The 20,231-nt window shown below is 38.0% G+C and overlaps 1 protein-coding gene across 6 annotated transcripts in view; it reads right to left on the bottom strand.

Moving 5' to 3' along the window:
* The window catches only part of LOC111252278 (sorting nexin-13-like), a 47,873-nt gene that overhangs the window by 14,465 nt on the left and 13,177 nt on the right, over positions 1 to 20,231 (bottom strand). For 5 of the 6 annotated variants that reach the window (XM_086992193.1, XM_086992194.1, XM_086992195.1 and 2 more), the window contains 5 exons: positions 18,537 to 18,735; positions 18,109 to 18,261; positions 16,554 to 16,741; positions 7,536 to 7,640; positions 64 to 552 (listed from right to left, as the gene is read on the bottom strand). In XM_086992193.1, the coding sequence (XP_086848319.1) occupies positions 64 to 552; positions 7,536 to 7,640; positions 16,554 to 16,741; positions 18,109 to 18,261; positions 18,537 to 18,735 (1,134 nt within the window). The remainder of the gene's footprint in view (positions 1 to 63; positions 553 to 7,535; positions 7,641 to 16,553; positions 16,742 to 18,108; positions 18,262 to 18,536; positions 18,736 to 20,231) is intronic. The other variant, XM_086992197.1, reaches the window with a different exon arrangement.

The following is a 20,231-nucleotide window of genomic DNA, read 5'->3' as shown; positions in this document are numbered from 1 at the left end:
TATATATATTATGCGTTATATTTAATAATAAGCATTTCAGTCACTATCACAGTTTACACCTACCTGCCTCTGAAGCTTGCTGTGGAACTCATAGAAGTCTGAATATCGACGAAACACGCACCACTTGGCCTCCATCTGATTGGGTTCGAGTTTCGTCACGGAAATCGCATACAGTGCGTAAGTCGACGCACCACGTCGCACAATTCCCGTATTGTAAATAGCTGCGCAAAGGTAGCTTTCTGCCGCCGCGCTGTCGCCTGTTAGCGGCAGCGTTGGCGCTGTTGCGCTTCCTGCCAACAGTTCGTCTGGTGGTGGCGTCAAGAATTCGACCTCGTCGCTGCCTGGTTCTAAACTATTAAGGCTGGCTGAATCGTCTCCGCTGCCGTACGAGCAAATGCCAAGCGATAATCCCACGGAATCTAGATCTTCGTCCGATTTAAGGCTAGGCTCGCGCGGCTCTGTTATTAACTCGAGTTCGATGAGCAGTCGTATATAATAGGAACTCTTTTTGAATGCGCCGAAGAACTTTGCTTCTTGCATTTGTTCCACAACCTGCATAGTACGTTGCATTCGTATAATTAAGTACGTTATCATTTTTGTATTCTTGAACAATGTTTTGCACAGCGCATTTTTCTTAAAAAAGCCCATGTCCAATTCGTGTAGATCGTAGGTAGTGCTAGTAGGTTGAGATGAACACCACATATATATATACTACACTATTTCATTTCCGGCAAGTATACATGGTAGCAGATGCCCCTGATACCTATTGTTTAAGTACTTCCATAATTTTACGTTTGAATCGGCTCGATTTTACCACCAAACTCGATTTCTCTTCAGAGCGAAGTCATTCTTTCGCCTGGTCCTTCTCCTGCTTGTGATAAAAATTGAACCATGCGTCGTCTGTGACGATCGCATACTCCTTGCTTAATGTTTTTGGCAATCTTCGATGAATTTCCACAATGTTATGGCTCTCGGCGGAACCCAAATATTAGCCCCGATTCGGTGAAACTAAAAGATGCTTCTTTTCTAAATTTCTGGAGTAATCTTAACCGATTTTCTGTCAAAGCTTGCCAGAAGATTGGAATATTTAGCAACCAAAATTAATCTACCGGATTCTGCCGGATCTGAGTCCACCAGATTTTCTTGTAATAACCTAACATTAAGTTCGTGAAAAAATGTAGGCTTCTTCAACTGCTACCTTCCCATTTTGGTTAACTGCTACATACCATTTGGAACCAGCGTAAAAAAAAGTATTTTTTACACCTACTTTGTTTCACCTTTTGTCTAGGTCAAAAAAAATAACGAGCTCGAAATAAGTATGTCATGTGTGGATGCCATGCCCAAGAGTCTTGCTCAAATGTGGTCTGGACCTGGAAGATGGCCTGGCTGCGGCCAACAAACAATTCATTAACTGGCAGACAAGATAAGCTGCAAAACTCCAATACCATCGAGATAAAGTATGAGGTCTTATCAATGACTGAAGCCTGGATGCTCCATGAGCACTGTAAAGAGCACGGAAAATATGGCTTCTTGGTGTCCCTTAACATATCGTTTGCAACCGAATTACACGTAGTCAGAATAACAGATTCCGACTCGAAAATTATTATGGACGACAAAATGATGCCTCTACGACTATTAGACGCAGAAAAAAAAATAGCTCTAAGAGCTAACACAAAAGCCAAAGCTTGACTAATACATACTAGCATGACTAATACATAGACGTATATGCGTATTTTTGTATTACAAATATAAAAACAAACCTGAGGCGCAATTTAGATGTAGCTTTTTAATGAAGCATAATCTGACTTACAACCCACTTAAAACAGTGGGCCATAATAGAAGTGTTTAGGGAAAAGATCTTTCCTTTATTTAACCTTATCTATCGTTTAGTAGATGTCATTGGTGTGGCTTGAACCAGCAATACCTCGTTTTCTCGGACAGAAGTTTACAAAGAAGGAATACGAGTGCATTAGAGATGTATAGGACGCCAACACGGCCAGTATGACTGAATCTCACAGAATGTGAAGATGATTTTTTATCTTTCTGTGCATATCACTAACCGCTAAGAAAATAAATCTGCACCGTCCTTCAATGGAAACAGATTCAGAGTCAACCTATTTGGTCAAAAAGTTTGGGTTTTACATTATTTACTGAGAAATTAAATATTTTTCATATTGAGCACGAAAGTGATAATTCGAATCTGAGCAGACTAACTCTGCAGTAACTGTTGTCGACAGGCTAATCGTGACAGCGAAATACACCGAACCTATGTTTGAGTTGCTTTAACCTAAGTGACTGAAAAGGTTGGACCAGAAAGCCAAAACTGCCGATTTGAACAATTTGAAGCTTCTTCTATACAAAATGATAGTAGGTTTGCCGAGAGATATATGCCTTGCTGTTCACTACAAATTACCACACAGCTTCTTTTTGTCATGGTTTTACCTTTCCAAAAAGATGCAATCAGAAACTTACTTAATTCATGTTGATTTGGGCAATTAGGCAATATTAAGTGCTCAGCATAGTGGACGAACCAATGATCATTCTTCCTTCGGAGTTTTACATCCGCAGCAAAGGTTTGTCAATGAAGAATGGAAGGCAGCTGGCTGCTTTTTATTTAAGGAAGGTAAGGAAAAAAAAGTCTTTGGCTTTAGCATCTTGACAGAATATCTGTTTGACTTTGCTGATCTAAAGGTATACCTAAAGTTATTGTGCTCTGTAATGCACGCGCTTCAACAAAATGCCTCTAACTTCTGATTCGTGAAAATCAACATCAACATGGTCATATGTACATTCGTTTTTAGGAGTTCTTTAGATTATTTAAATACACCCATCGTAGATTAATCGGGTTGGCTGATAGGAGCTTTCTTTGACTTCGCGGCTACACAACAACTGTATCAACCGTTGATTTTCGGCAGTCTTTCAAGTCAATAACTTCGGTTGAGACCTGTTGAATAAGCTAGCGAACTCTCGTCGGTAGAATAGTCCATTCAAAAGGTAAAACTAAAGACAAGGTGTCTTTGCTGTCCATAAAAAACATTCTTCCTACTTAACTTAAAGATGGGCTTTATCTCAATATAACATCGACTTTCCCGTCTCATCTCATAAAGCCAATATTTACTTAATGCGCTCTGGAAATATACCACATACCGGAGGATACGCTCGTAGATCTACTGTGAGCAACTGCACTTTTTCGAAGGGCATTTTAATATATAACTTTCGTTTAAACACAAATGGTGTCATTTCTACATATTTTGTACAGCATTGTGGGACTTTAGCCGACATTTTCTTACTTCAGTACTCGACAAAATTGCATCTTTCTCTGTCCCTGGTCCTACGTCAATATTTGCCTCACTATTATTTTTTTTTTCATTCGAGAAAAGGTTTGAAGAGAATATTTTCTACCGGTGTTTTGTTTCTTATTTTTACTTCAACTTTATGATTTTCATCACGCACTCGAATATTGCTGTCCAGCCCTCTTTACTTTGGGGCATCTGGTTCATCATGGCGTCGGTTCCAGACGGGCGGCCCAGTTTGCTTCCGACTTTTGCCTTTCTTTCCATGAAGAATGTACACTGGTCTAGTGTGTGAGTCACTTAGTGATACATACCAGCCTTACCATGAGGCGCAAGTCGTTTATCGACTTTCCTATTCGCAGAAGACATTCGGAGGAAACATCCGTGGGCGGTGAGAACCTAAGCCAAGCAGTGGGTCACTTCTTTGAAATCCATTCCACACTAATATTTGATATTCTAGTATTATCCTTTCTGTCCAAAACTATACTGTCGTGCTAATATTTTCGAAAAGCCTTACACTTTATACACTTTCGAAGGGTTCTCCCTATCCATCCATCAGGTGGCGTCGAAGCTTTATATATTTCTTCTCCCTTCTCAGCCTCAGTGTCTTAAATCACCGTTGTACTCATGTCCGCAGCGACGGGGATCAAGACACCACCGAACACTTATACGGAGCGTGAATATCCGCTTAAATCTATTTCTTTTGTTTCATCCGCCCGAGGGCTGCGTTGGAGACTGTAAATTTCGCTACTGAGGCAAATAGCCTCTTTACCCCTAACTTACCGCATCAACCCGCTAAGGCCCAGTTGGGGGACATGGCGAGTCCCAGTTGGACCCTTATCAAGCCTCATTCCTAAGTATCAGACAGTCAGGCAATGATCACCAAGGCCAAATTGCCCTCATTCGGTACTATCCATAGTTATTCAGCATAAGTGGTCTAAGCATCAGGTAGTTCACGAGATTTTACAAGGCTGGTCGCGTTATAAAGATTTGTATAAAGCCATCACTTCATACCGGGATCTTTCAAGCACTTAAGCAGCTGGCAATAATGCGTCAGGGATATGGGAATATCTTCTTCCGTTCCACGGTGTCCAAAATCAAGTCTCAGTTTATAGAATCGAAGGCGTTTTTACGTTCAAAGGAATAGCGAAATAGAGACCCTGGTACTTTACGTCTTTCGGTGTTTCTTTAAGCCGTGCTTTTGAATAAATCCTACGGGCAAAGGAATCCACCAACCCCTCCTAAACTTAAACTTTTTCCTGCAAGTAGTATTTTCCGTCACCTCGCTATTTAGCATTTTTTATTAAAAAAAAAAGTTAAGAAAAATAAAACTCACTATACTGAGGAGGCAGAACAGCTTGTGCGAACCCCATTGTCCAATAGGCTTTAACGTCAGTACCAGCCTAGCCTATTTTTATTCTTTCAAAAAATAACCTCTAACCAAAAGTAAAGTAGAAGGATTTTTGTGGCTATTTATCCAGCTATATTTCCATTTCATTGGCTAGAAAGTGCTTCACAGTCTCTGGCTGTATTTCATCTAGTTGTGTGGCTTTTCGCACCACTACTTTCGCATCCGCCATTAATTTTCTGGGTCAACTCAGCACCGCCGTAAGCCCCGACCGATTCCCGCTCCTTTTATCCTCAATACTTCGGTTCTTTTATTGTTTACTGTTCCAGTCGATTTAGAAGTTCAAGCAGTGCAAACAAGCAGCAAAACTAGAAATTTTTGCTACGGAGTTTTCTAGCTTTCACGCCCTCTTTGCTTTCCAATATCTATGCCTTCGCTTACAGAATTGATTTTTCGATTACAGAATATGCTGAAGTATTTGCAGCCTTGCAAGCGACCTCCAGTATATATATATATATATATATATATATATCACTTTCCCGTGTTCCGGGACGTTTTGCAGCACACGGAGTCCTTGTTAACCGCGTCGTTTAGCAATTCCTTCTTCAACTTCTTCAAATCCTAATCAAAACTTACTTTATTTCTGCTTAGTGAAAGCTCCATTTCGACTCACTATCTGCTTCACCTTAACTTCGTAGATTAAGTTCCTATGACAGCTAAATGTTCTCAGCTTACCTGCGACAAAGATTTTCCCTGGCCAACTAAGGGCTTCAGGTTGCTCTCTTGCCTCTGCGCCTTTCCCCGATTTTAGGAGTGTTGGTCGACAGATTTATGACTTGAGTATAAACTCCTCACTGATCCATCGTTTAATGTGCAAATTTATATCTTCTGTAATATTAGAATTCGCACCTTTATAGGGCTTTCGGTTACTCTCTCGTTTTTCTTGTTTTTTAGGTCACGTTTCCCACTGTGAAAATTCTCTTCCTTTGTGAGAAAAATGTCATACAAAGGTTTCGCGCCAGTACGCAAAACTATGCGATTTGCGCAAAACTGCTTTATAGTAATAGCCTAGCTGTCGCCTTGGCCATTACCCGGACAACATCTGTAGCATCTTACCCCTAATTTCAGGCCCATACAGGTAGTCTTCTGTCTCTTTGCGTAAAAGATGAGTCAAGAACATAAAGCAAAGATACATTTGCCCGGGATCTTAGCGTAATGCCAGTTTATCAGTGGGTATCAGAACAAGGTAGCAGGCTTGAGACTTGTCTTCTTCTGGGACACGGCTATGAAAATGCATGAAAAGATATAAAATAAGGAGATGTTTAATACTGCCAGTAGATATTGTTTCTGACGTATGATAGAGTATATACAGTATCTACCAGGACGCTGTATTTTAACGTCGCCCATGTTATCATCGTCTACCCACCATCTACATTTTTCAATATTTTAAACCGGTTAACGCTTGCCGGTATATGAGGCGCATGAGTTAGTAAGTTTTTACTATGCTGGTCGGCTAACCATTTTTTATACATAATTAGGGTGTTAGTTATCGTTCATGTATAACATTCCCTACACGTTATGTCCTTAGCGGTATAAATATTGAATCTGCTTTATGTACTTTGGACTCTATACGCAAATCCGATAAAGAAACTTGTGAATAGATAATAATGTATTCTCTGCAACGGAATCGATATCTGTTACGCAGGATTCGAAAAAATGATATTTTTAGTTAGCGAGCAATGAAGCAAACTAAAAAATAAAAATTGCTTTTTTGCGAAATGATTGGTCTTTTTTTTATCCCTGAATTGTTTACTATATTGTTCATCAATTATTATATCTCCTAATTAATAATCCTCGTAATTCACTTGCATCTTTCAGAATATTAATTAAACTATTTCATATAACGATAGGTGTGTTTACAAGCTATCAGTAGCAAGGTGTATTTTGAATGTGTCGAGATCGAATCAGTTCTGATTAGTGTTTAATAGTGGTTAGTGTAAGGAAAGCAAGAGGAAGATGGAGAGGTGTCTGAGCCTGTGTGTCAACAGTCGCTAAACGAAAATTGCCTGAAATAATCACCTGCCTTTGACATTCTAATGATAAACCTCAAAATGATTTGGGCAAAACCAGCTAACATCTCGTTAACGCCAGGTAATGTTTCGTGTCTTGCGCCCGCAATTGCCTTTAGATACTGATATCAGACATACTACTATAATACTACTAAAACTGATCGCATTCCTGTAAAATGATCACTTTAACCTAATTAATTTTCCTTGGCAGAGCTTTCCGCCAGGAAAAATTACCCATGCTATTGAATTGATTTGTTCCCCTGAGGGCATTAGATATATACATTCACATAAAAAAAACAGGCGACGTGAACATTTATAAAAAAAACAGGGTATCGTGCAAATCCCCGCGATGGAAAAGTAATAACGGGTTTACGTATTAAACGTGCTGGTTAAAATACGAAAGCGGGCGTGGACATACTTCGCTTTGTGCACGGAAACAACTGCCTGGACTAGTGCTTAAAGCTAGTACTAGACGTAAAACTGCAACGGGATAACTGTTAGCGTGCAACCACGCTGCAATTCATGTTAGGCAGAGCGTATAACGTAAATTAATCAGATTGCTTAAACAAATCAAAGGCACAGCAAAGCCTGTGGATTCAGAACACAGTCGATACACGCGTTTTCTGGTGTTGAAACACTCGAGTACTACAATAACTATAGAACGCCAAATATGACGCAAAACTATTTGTCCAAATTATATTGTGTCACAGGCTATTCGGTGTTATGCAACAAAATAACTGTAGGCGCGTACCCAAGCTATAGTACACGTTAGCGAATCATTAATGTCAAAACAAGAATCTAGTATCTTAGGCAAATCGTACTAACCTCTGCCTGTACGTCATCAAACCAATTCATGTTAAACTTTTCAGCTGAAAAGCGTTTTACAAATTTCCTTATATGCTTCTGGTCCACTGGTATTCGAGGAGACGCCTGTAAGGGTTTGATTTGTTATTTACTTCTAATTACTTACAAATTATAAAGGCTTACTGATATATATATTACAGTATATAATACATTATAGCACAAATGTATTGTTGAACGTATGAACTCAGAAAATTTTAAGATCGGTAGACCCGAATGGGCAAATTACCCAACGACGGCACTGCGGTGCATGACGCCGCATGCTGTCTAAAGCATATTGCACCACATCTTGTGCAGATGCATCTGGGTTTTAGCAAATACAGACCTACTGTTTCATACATTTTATGTACTGTAATTTATAATCTATGTACTGCAAAACGTGTAACTTTGCGCCGGTTTATTTTAATCAGTCTTTTCAGGCTTTATTATTTATAGCCCCCGTTTTGTATGATCAGTATCGATCTATGCTATCTATTTATGTTATGTCCTAACGAGTAGCCGAGTAGGCGGAGGTGACAGGGAGCTTAAATCTGCGTTTAAAATTCTACAAATTGCGGCGTATTGGCTAGAAGAGACACATCTGCTCAACGATGAACGAGCAGGCCCATGGTGCGTTTTAAAACGAATGAGCTGCTTCGATGAAAGACGTTCCCAAATAATTTCGATTGGATAGGCAGCAACAGGGGCTATTTTTGTTTCCAGCAGGGCCAGTGCGGTGTGCAAGGAAAGTTTGAAGAGTGTACGTATTCTCGCATTCACAACCACCGCTTGCTGCACTCTGTGATGTCCTCTGACAAGGTTTGACCGTTCATGGACGAGATCACTCGCAGTTGGCCTGAAGCTAAAGTTGTTGTGTCCATGAGCTACGAGTCGGAGGCATACAGAAATGCGCTCACCAAATTTTTCTGTGATATCACCCTAATTATATGCAGTATTCTCTGTGAAACTCCGCATTCTGCAAACTTGTTAAGAATTTTGTTTCTGAATGCCATATGGAACGTCGATTTAAAGTTTACGAGTAAAACGAAGAGCGCCTGTTTTTGTCTGCAACAATTACAGCGCATTACACCTCCTAATGCAGTATGTAACACACCATGGAAATGGAACGTCCTATACGAAATCCATGCTGTTCAGCCGGAATACATAAACAATCGTTTAGGAAACTGTTTAGCCGACGTGCGGTGAAATGATCCAGAAGCTTGCAACAACAAGTTTTCTCTGCGACTGCTCCTTATGAGGACAGGTCAAGCGGATTGTTTTTTCCTTTAAGTATGACACTTAAGTGGGCTTCACTCCAGCTTGTCGGCAGGCTTCCATGTCGTAACTAAGCGCTGCTTGCTGAGCAGCTTCATTCATCTGTTCAGCGAGAAAACATGTCAGACGCAGCTTTGAGTACTCGCTGTGGATTGGATTCGGTCCAGCCGCCCTTTTTAATTTGAATGATTTCAAAAAGTCGTAGTGGAAAACCCTGCCCTCAGCTTCTCGCTCACCGTAAGTGTTTGTTTCTCCCATGCAAAGGAAGACCACTTTCCACCGTGCAAAGGCGCAACATGTGCGGTGACGTTTACTGCTGAGAATATACTTGTTAAGTGTATTATTATCTCTGAAAAGTTTATAAGGCATGGCATTAATTTTCTTCCGCACACGCTTGTACGGTTCCCTTCCATCTTGTATTATTTACCTGTTAAGTGCAAAGTACTGTTGACTCAAGAATTCACCAATACAAGCTTTAGTCATCTACGGAGCACTTTCTTATCCGGGTGGCGTTTGGTCAGCTTTCGTGCCAAGCCTACCATAATAGCGGCTGGTTCAGAGCTTACAACTTTTACTGAATTCCGGCACGATCTCGGAACAGCTGTGAAGCTTTTTGGTACTTCCGTCAAAGTTTCATTATAAGCGTTAATGTCCGGATCTAGTGATGTCGGGGGCAAAATTGCCAATTTGGGGCCTACCTCGGCCGAATCAAGCACCTAAGGTAATCCGACGTTTCTTTTTTTTTTTATATACTTATTTTTCACTAGAAGAGAAGCTGAAATTTAACCGATTCCTCCTACTTTAAAGCGTTTCCCTCCCTTAACGGATCGTTTCTTTTAATGTATCGGTCCTTTCTGGCATTCAGTGCTTGCAAATTGGATGCGAATATGTCGATTACTAATCTTTTTATATAACCTCTAAACGCTGGCATTGCTACCGGGGAGTAGGTAACACCGGAAGTCACTGAGCAGACTTAGTAGTGGCCAGCTACGCAGTTTATTCATTTGTCAATGCTGTTGCTTAAATCGCCAGAAAGCACCAATGAATAGCCAGTAAAGATAGTGTGTAGCACGAGCGATCCTTTTGATCAGCATAGCTTTCTTTTTTGCTACTGAGAGACCAAATATATACTGTTATGATACTACATCTATTGCTTCTCAATAGTACACCATACTTTCCAAATATGGCACAGATTTCGTTTAAAGCTTGTTTGTACTAAAGCGTCATCGCCCAGCACACAAATGTACGGAAAAGTGAGCGCTGTAGAAACCCAAAAACTCTAAAGGCTTTGACTTTCAGGAAAATGGAGACGTCTATTATGGCAAATTATGGTAGCACTGATAAAGCGCGAGTTGCTTCTATATTTTATTATACAATGTGTATTTTCCCAAATTTCCTGGTCTGAATGCGTTTTAAATTATTTCGGCGTCTACGACTCTGGCCTCTATTCGGTGATCGACTCCGAGACCAATTATAACTCTCTCTGAAGGGCGTTTCTAAGTGGTGCTATTTGCTGCGACGGTTCTGGCATCGGTGTAAGAACTGACGACGCTCAAACGGTGATTTCGAAGGTTTACTCGGGTTCATCGCGGTTCTTGGTCCAGCGGCAGTCGCGCTTTTAGTTCGCAGACTCCTAAAGGCTTGGTCGGTAGAACACCTATCGCTTCGCGATTTGCATTTTTCTTAAATTCAGAGTTTTTGACGCTTAAACATTTTTTACAGGATCATTGCTATATTCTTGGCAAATTCTCCTTTGCAGCTGACTTGATCACTTTTGGCTACTTGCCACTGTGTGTATATAGTCATGGGAAGTACAAAGAAAAGCAACCGATCCTGCGTAATTTTTAATCAGACGGTACTGTTGCCTGTCGTGCAGTTAACTGAAAAAAGGTGAACAGGTCAGAATCGTGTCGAATTGTTTTTTGAACTCATCGTCAAAAGCTTCGACCGTCATCCTGATGTACCATTCGATTTCCTCGACTGTGCTGGGTAAGTCTAAATGTCGTTTGTCGATCGATTACGGGAGCCTTTTTAGGGAAGTTTTTTCACAGCAACTTCCACTAATTGCATCACCTTCTCACCTTTACCAACACCTGTTTCTTAGGAGAACGTGTCTTTTCCGCAGCAAATGGTCTTTCTCTATTATGATAACTTGTTGGTCTTTTCGAAAACCGGTCCGGTGGTCAGAAGAGCTTCTCTCTTCTCTGCGAGACCAGCTAACTTTCATTCGAGTTCTAGCATATGATAAAAAATAAACTACACATACTATTGCTTTGGAACCGAGCAATGAACAGGTATCTAAAGAGTTTACGGAACTTTCCATTAAACAATCCGCTGCTTAAACGTTGTACTCTTACATAACTTCAGAGAGTGATCAGCTGATGCATCACTTCCGTAGTCCGCTCTGTAAGTTCCGCGAAACATTCTAGCATACTTCAAGCAGAAAGCTACTACAGGCCGCTTTAAATGCTCTCCTTACACCCCCTACAAGTACCAGAACGGCCGGACATTTTTGAGACAGGGATTGCGCTAGGGACGAGGGGTATTTACTACTATGAGCTAAGGCCTAACTCGTTGCAAGCTCAAATTTGCGAGAAAATAGTGCTTGTTTTTGATGTTGATGTGTTGTACCGGCTTCTTCACTTGTCACAGCTACTTCTCGTTCCGGTTTTAATAGATGGCAAGGTAGGAGACTTCTTCAAATGACAAGGACCGGTCGACGCGTAAGCTACTCAATCATAAGCGCTCGAGGAAGTCGTAAGTAACGGCGCCCAAAGCTTCGTGCACCCCACCCTAGTCAAATAATCAGACTGCTCATAAGCACTCTGAAATATTACTCGCTGTCTACATTAGGCAAAATTCGGAGCGAACGGTACTTGACATAGCTTTTTTAAAGATTCCGTATCTCCGTTCTCGAAAAAGAAAAAGCGGGTGATATACATAGGCTTCAACAAATGACAAGATCATAGTGTGCACTTTTTAAAGAAGAACTAACCACAAAGTCCCGCATTTCATTCCTAGCTAAATCTCTTGATCCTTTTGAATAGCTTAGATTAGTTAAAACTGTTCATCGTGCAGTAACGTCTGGTCTGCACGAATACCATTCCACTATGCAGTATTACGTGCGAAATTTTTCACCTAATAGGTGAAAAAATATAGGTTATAAAAGATATATTATTATAAAAGATAGGTGCTAAAAGAGTCTGATAACTTGAAAAGATTTTGTCAGCTCACATCCCGGATTAACACCTTGATATCTGTGGGATGAGATTATTCTGTTTCTACGATCTTATGAGCTGTATGCAGGATAAGTAGTAACGCATTTTTTCCGGTTATTCCTAAAATTATAGGTAATGCAAAAAATACTATTCTTTCCAATTAGTATTTTTCGACAAAGGTAACACAATGTCTAACTGCAATTCTTTCAAAGCTTACAACGCTTGCCATAGTTGCATTTAATAACGTTTTCCAGTTTAGCAAAACCACGAAAGGAACCAACCCATACCATAATGCTTACTTCATTTTATTTTCCCTAATTTAATCCTCTTTTTCAAAAAAAACTTTAGCCATTATTTGCGTGTCAAGTAAAAATAATAGAAATAATAATAATAACAAATCCCGCTGAAACAAATTTCCTATAAATACTGCAATCTCTTAAAGATTAAAATATATTTCCAAATTTAAAAAAAATATAGCACATATTGTAGGTGTTCTTTTTTTTGTCAACAGCAACTTTACAGGAACTTGCATATCCTGATTATTTGGCATATGCGGAACAATGTGAATTTGCAAAAAAAGATTTACAAAAATTCAGAAAAACCTTTGTAAAAAAATATAGTATTAAGAAAAATATTAAAAAATAATAAAATACCCACTGGTATACATTGCTTTTGCTTTGTGATTAGGTATGTAAGCACATCTACTACGTAACCGTGGCGATCCGCTCAATTTTGAGTTATATATAGTAGTAAGAAACGCCAGAATATGTACTCGCTATGAAAGTGTATGTCATATGGAAGTGATGAAAAATTCGAACGAGAACCTTTACAAACATCTTTTTATTGCAAACATAGCTTTGCTAAAAAGTGATGCACTCGTCTTAAGAAAGGGGACTTATCGCTTCACGGATAGCTACTACCTGGACGTGTTATATTATTGTAACAATTTATAGAAGCGCACTAACGGCTGTCTAGGATATAATTTACGTTTAGATAAGTGAAAGTTGAGAGCATTTTTGGTATATTAAATAAGATGTTTCGCATCCAATGCCAAGGAATTCCGAAGTCTTAGGATTTTTGAGTACCTTGCGAGTGTATCGATCGCTATTAGTGTCATGTGTAGTGCCGTATGATCAAATTCTGAATATATTGATCAGCCTTTTTTTGCGCACAGTCGTAAGCAAGACGGACCCTTAATTCAAACATAACCAAAAAGTATTCGTTGCTTGCGACGATTGGCGCTTATTCAACAAGAATACTTTTTCATCATGGTAATTTTAAACATTTATTACATAAACGCCAAAACTGGACTGGGTGTTCCATCCAATCCATTAAACAAACCTAAGTTCACTCCGTAAGATTATCCTAATCGCTTTCCGAAAAATTATTTTACTGGAGAACAATCAATTAAAAATATTTATAAACCCGAAACTGTAAACATAGGTTAAAATTTGACTGCTAGTTACCAGGATCACACAACTTTTTTTTACAATGTCCACTTAAGAAAAAATTGTGGAAAAACTCTCTCTTCTGCAGCAATCTACGTAATGTCATTATCCCACGCTTATGATTCACGTAAACTTGCCATGGATTTGACTAAGATAAGGCACGAATATAATTACAGTAGTACATATTTGACGTTCTCTATTGTCTAGCATACGTGCACATATTTGCACTGAGTAGGTCAGCTTATTGGAGACGGCGTGGTGTAGGTGACTAACACGCATCTACTTATTAAGACTAATACTATCTATTAGGAAAAGCGCTATCTGGTAAAATTTAATTGGGTAATGAAATTCATTAATTGGAGAAAGCTTTTGATGCTAGACCTAAAAAGATGTAATTCTAACAACTTATTCACATTGCAAAAAATAACGAAAAACGTTAAAATAAGAAAGTTGTGAATTAATTTAAGAATGTTGTATGAACGTTGATTAAGAGTATTTACACGTAATATATATTGGTGTTTCTAAGTAAGTGCCTGCAATTCCATGTAAAATGGAATATTAGGCTTGCAGTTCCAGGTTTCCTGTACTGTCGCCCAGTATAATATTCTTATTTAGCATAGGATATGCATGATCTTGAAAATGTTTAAAAACAAATTATAAGATAAACCTCGAAGCGATGTAAGGTACTCTGCTAATACATTTTTTCTTATCAATTTCCCATCTTCCTGCAGACACTGATGTTTTACAGCCCCAATTTCTTAATAATGAAGGCTTCATAATCGCAGTTCTGCAATATGCTTAACTCTAAATAATCTACGCAGTGCTTCGTGCACATATAGATGAGATTCGAGAAAACAAAGCAGCTTACTGTGAGCTCTTCTTTTTGCTATAAAAAACTAAATTGTTTGCCTAATCATCCCCACAAACCGTCGTCTAACCCTCATAAACTAAAAATTGATTAATAGTTGTCTCATACGATGCTTACTCCAACTGATATTTTTATTAAGGGGTCTGCCGTCAATTGATATTAGATTTTTTTTAAAACAACATTTGACAATTCGAATACGATACAATACTGGAGTTCTCAAGCTTGGAAAGAAAAAAGCTGTACTGAGATTTTTGGTCGTTGAATAAAAAAACTGGCTCAGTTAATTAAATAAATTATTTTTAAAAACGCCTTTGCATATACCTCTTTCGTTAGTTTTAAATCGTTGACCTTTCTTTCCTAACCGTCATAAAGTTTTGCTACTAATGCAAGCTTAAGCATATCATAAACCTGTTTGGCATGGATATCTGCTTGATGCGTTTGTCAAAAATCTTGGCAGCGCCACATGGTCCTCATTAAAGTCTGTAGGACCATTCTCTAGATTTCTTTAAAAAAAATTCTCTCTCTTACTATCATTCTCTCTCAAACTACAAAAATATTACCTACATTCTGTATAGCTAAACTGTGAAAAATATGGTCTCTCCAGAAGCGAGGATGATCTACAGATTATTCCTGAGTTTGTTTATTACATAATAATCTTGAATGAAGGATAAGGAAAGAACGGAATGTTGAAAAACATGTTCATACTCTTCACCCTTATTTCGGAGAATTAAGCGAACAACGACCAAAATTCTGCACGTACCCCAGTGACAGCAGTTAAAGAAACAGGCAAAATTTCACTCGTTCCTACTAAGCAAAATGCATCCTTCATGACCAAATTAATCATACCAATACAATTTATACATGTTTAAGATCTTCTTAACAGTGCGTTTAAGGGAACATTGGGAACTACGCACTTGATAACCTCTGTTAGGGTTTGGGAGTAGATTCCATTAGTCCTACCTCCAATCACAAAATGTTATTAGGTTCTTTATATATTACCCAACAAGTAGGATACATGTGATACGGTTAGAATTAACGTTAGAAGAATAAATAAATAAACAGCAAGTATTGTTACAGAAACCCGTAGCACAGTTGTAAATGAGTGGGGGCAAGGCAAAAAGATGCAAATCTCACAAAGGGTTAGCTATATTGCTATGCTGTTGTTGATATACCTTGTTTAGCTATTTAAGCCACTTCTATTATTAATATAAACTGCTAGTTATTCATGTGTTGACATGATCTAAAGGGCAATTCTGTTCGTACGAAACATTATAAGTTTCATTATATTATGTACTTAGGTGCTAGGATATCCTAAAATAAGTAGGAACAAAAGGAATTGTCTTATAAAAAAATTATTTACTAAATCGCAATTTTTTTTTTTCTCAAACTAATACACCTGTAGCCAGTTCACAGAAAAAGCTGATACCACGGTCAAAAATGCCTAGAAACTATAGAGATATATTTCAGCGTTAAGAGTCTTGAGAAATTTGTGTTCAATTACTCTGCGGAATTTTTAATTTATTCAAGCACTTATATTTTCTAAAAGGTTTGTATATCTTTATAATGAGTACGGGCTTTATTAACAATTTAACAATTTTGACTTAATTTATTTTTTCGATCGGCTCACGCTTATCGGTAACAGAGCTACAAGATATGTTTAGGAAGGACCTGCTCATGGCTTTGCTTTAGATACGCGTCTTCCTGTATTGTGGGGTCAATAATGATTGTACATAGACAATAACTGTTTTAATATCAAATATATTTATTAAAAGAAATTCCTGCCGCTTAATTGGCTAAAGATTCGAGGAAAAACGATTCATAGTTTTTGGCTTGTTTTGTACATATGATGGATTCAATTCAGTAGCTAAAGTTTTAAACCTTTTTGATACATTAATTAATATGAAAAACATAATCAAGTTCAAAACATAACTGGCCATGTTCTGCAAATAGCGACTTATTAGAAATATTAGAAATAAGGTCAAATCCATCAGTCTTCAATTACGTTCACTGGCTTTTACTGGTATGGCGAATTACCGTTTGTAGTCGCTATACTGTCCAAAAATATATAACTGAATCAGGTGAGGCTTCTACATCATATTCAGTTTCTAATTTCTAATACATATTTTCAAGCAAGGTGTAGTTATCGTGCTTGGGCAATCCTACAAGAAAAAAAATCGGTGCACAGGTGACTTACTTGCTCAGAGAGGTACGTATTGTATATATGCTGAGCTGCTTCACGCAAGCTCTGAACTGATCCCTCTAAACGTGTTCCTGATGGAATATCCCGCCCTCCAGGAGCCACTTGTTCTGCTGAAGTCTTAAAACCCTCAACATGTAAATGGAACATGATCAGGTTTTGAGCTCCAACAGATGTCATAAATTCTGTAACAAGTAAAGACATTCACTGCTGATGTCTGTACTGGTATTAATTGGTATAGGTACACTTAAGTAATTAGTTGAAAATAGCAAGCCCGTGTATGGGCAGTTTTGAATTAAAGTATAACCTTTAAAAATCTTAAACTTTTTACAAGTAAATTCGTCTATTCATCGTACAACTACTTCGGTAAACAAAAAGATCAGATGCCAGAGCTCATAATTCACTTCTACCGAATTAATACTCAGCAATCCAATGCGTTACAATATGATTTAGAATTTGCTCATTCGAGGGTCGTCTTAGGTACAATTACATATTGTAAAATTGATTATCTGTGATATGTAAACATGAAGTTACTATATGAACTCCACAGAACTATGATTTCCCTTTGAAACCGAAAGAGCACCTAGAATCTAATATATCTCTGTAATCGGCTGTGTGTTACTTTGTAGTAGGTAGTAGTAAGAAAAAAGCGATTCGGCAAATCATGTCTGACACCGGTTGTTTTTCAATTCCGACGACATTTTTTCCATTAGGAAAGTCATCAAGTAAAATGTGCATCGAGCTTAGATGAACAGTTACGGTTACCTTGTTGTACCTTGTCTCAAGTTTTGTCATTTCTTAGCATTATATAATTTTTTTTGTGCGGTAATCTCAGCTCGAGTAGATGAGACATTACAATACTACGACGGGCAGAAGAATGTGGTCTTTAAGCCTAGCCTTTTTGAGTTTTTTAAGCGCTGATATTTCAGCTCAATGCTACCACAATGTGTAACCTGCTGTAAGAATCATTTTCAAATATAGTACGTAAAAAGAACGTAATGATATAAACATTAGAAGGTATGGCAGTGAAGTAAACAAATAATAACTTGCTTCACGCTCTTTGAACGGTTACTCATTGATTAGCAGTTGCAATTTGTACTGCTTGATTCCCTATTTCTTTACCTTTTGGTTAGGTCTCTAAAAGGAATTAGAAGTTGTAAATGAATGAAAACATAAGTCCAATACACATGTTTCGATTTTTCGAGGTATTTACGATATTTACATAGCACGAAACGAGATATCTGTACACCTATATATAACAACAGGTGTTTTATTTTTTGGGATTTTGCCTTAATCAATTCAAATTCTTATTTTAGATAACAGTGTTTAACGCTAAAGAAGATGCTTATTTTTTAATATATATGGGTAATGAAAAATTTAGTAGAATGTAACATCAATAAGATTAGTAAACGACGCAACTGAGCTCTTTCAGAGTAACGCTTTATCCGTTTCTTCGTCATTAGGTGTGCGTGACAGCATTTTGATGGATTATTATATGAAAAAATGTGGTAACCAAAAAATGCGTTACTCTGCGTGTCCTTTGATCCCTTACCGATGAAATATGAAAGTGCAATGTTATTGCAAAGGATATCGTCGAACGAAAGATTGCATAGCTCGTTCGCCATGAGCTTTTTCAGATCGGCTGGACACGGAAGACCACTGGAATCTGCATCAAACGTGCCATCTTCTAGCCGTTGGATACGCTCTGCAAAATTAATGTGTACCAGCTTTTATGACGAATACCCTGGTTTGAATTTCTGATTTGTGACTTTTATATATATTTTTTTAGACCATTTGTATAAAGGAAAATCTGTCAAGAAGCAATTTGATCTAGAATTTGTTAGAACATAATCTTGTTAGGCATTTTTATATAACATTTGACTGAGTTGATTAAATGTAAAGTTCAATTTTAGATAACGAATACCTACTGTTTCAACAGGTTATATAATTTTTCATATACCAAGCTTAAGGAGTACCTACTTGTGATAATTTCATCAACGTAGAACAGCGATTTGAGCTGCTGTTTTACTTGCTCGTCTTGCTCACCGCCGGTATCTCGACTGCGTTGAACAGCGATCTCATGCCTGACAATCTGTTGAGTAGCGACTAGTTCATCCAGGCTATCAGTGCAACGAAGTACAGCTAAGAAATCTTCTGAGGGAACGACAGCTTCCTTATTCTGTTTCATCCAAACCAAATTTTGAAAATATGAACTCTTGTATTTGATATCCGATGGACGAAGAATAAACATCGTTAAAAAGTTGATTTATGATACTCGTCAGTCATTGACATCATTATCTGAAGATTGCAAACTGTATGCGAAGCGGGTGTAGTACTTTTAAACTTAAAACTTTTTAATTCTAAAGGTGACGCGTACTGTTGAAATGAGAAAGCCTATAGCGAAAGTACCTTTTTTTATTTTAACATGATAAAGTTCTCCCATCGACAAAATAAATAGATTTGACACATCTTTGAAGTGATACAAAATGATTCTGTATCTACTATGTGCCACTTGCTTTGGCTGGAAATTATGTAATGTTCACGATGTAGTAATAGATCATTGGAGACTGTCTCTGTAATAACGCAGTAACATGGTGGTCTAAATTTGAAATCGTGCGTTAATACAGTTTGTTTGGTACTGAAAAGGTCTAACCGCCTGAATCAATGCTTAATGGGAACACTTCTATAAAGTGTTTATATAAAGAACCGAAACTTTTAGTTAATCTAACTAAAACTTTCGGTTCAGCCAAAACTTCAACTTCAAAAAAAAAACAAAAAGTTCGGGTTCGGCCAAAGGGTTCCTGCACATAATCTATGTGCAGGAACCCTTTGGCTGCGCTAACAATAATTAAAGGTACGAGTAATATGAACAGGATATTGTATATAAACGGCGTTGTTTTATTTGAAAGTGATCATTGTGTTTTGGCTATTATAAAAAAGTTGGAGCTTTTGCCCTCAGATTGAACAGAACTGAGTTGAGCTACAAAAACGGCAAACATCATTTTGAAAACTGCCGTCAGATTGAACAGAACTGAGCTGTGCTACAAAAATGGCAAATATTATTTTGAAAACAGGAACCCCGCTTGTCGTAATTATACCCATTAGTTTTCACAAATAAGTACCAATCATAAGACTCTTTGACAGTCATGCTAAAGTCAGGTAAGTCTATTTTATCTACCCCTTTTGCTAGAATTCATTCAGTGTAACTAACCCATCGGTTGCAGCGGCATACGAAATCCTCGGTGTCAGTACTTCCCGGGATTTATTATAGATAGCAATTTCATTTATCAAGGTATTTATAGTAATCTCGACATTTGTCATTTCGAAATGTAGGAGGACAGGTAAAATCTCAAATGTTCATATTTAAATGTGGTCTGACATTTCAACTTTAAACTTATGACGGTTTTTTAAGACAGATGTAAATCTGCCTTCACCGTTTATGCCACATATGTCAATGTAGGTGGATCGTGTTTTATACGCAATACGCTTAACAAGATGTAAAAAGCCCTCTCAGGGTCTTTTATAGCTTTACTGAGCTCTTTCAATCCAAATTTTACCAGTACGAAAGCTATGTGCATTGTAGAAGCGAAATATAGCTAAGAATTTCTTTTAATATGCTTACTTCTCGACGATTTAAATCGTCCGTTAATATTGGTCTCAAAAAAATCGACTCTG

The sequence above is a fragment of the Varroa destructor genome, unplaced genomic scaffold (assembly GCF_002443255.2).
Source record: "Varroa destructor unplaced genomic scaffold, Vdes_3.0 BEIS01000006.1, whole genome shotgun sequence".
Lineage (NCBI taxonomy): Eukaryota > Metazoa > Arthropoda > Arachnida > Mesostigmata > Varroidae > Varroa > Varroa destructor.
Note: the sequence above shows the minus strand (reverse complement) of the source record. Positions and strands in the feature narration are given on the sequence as shown.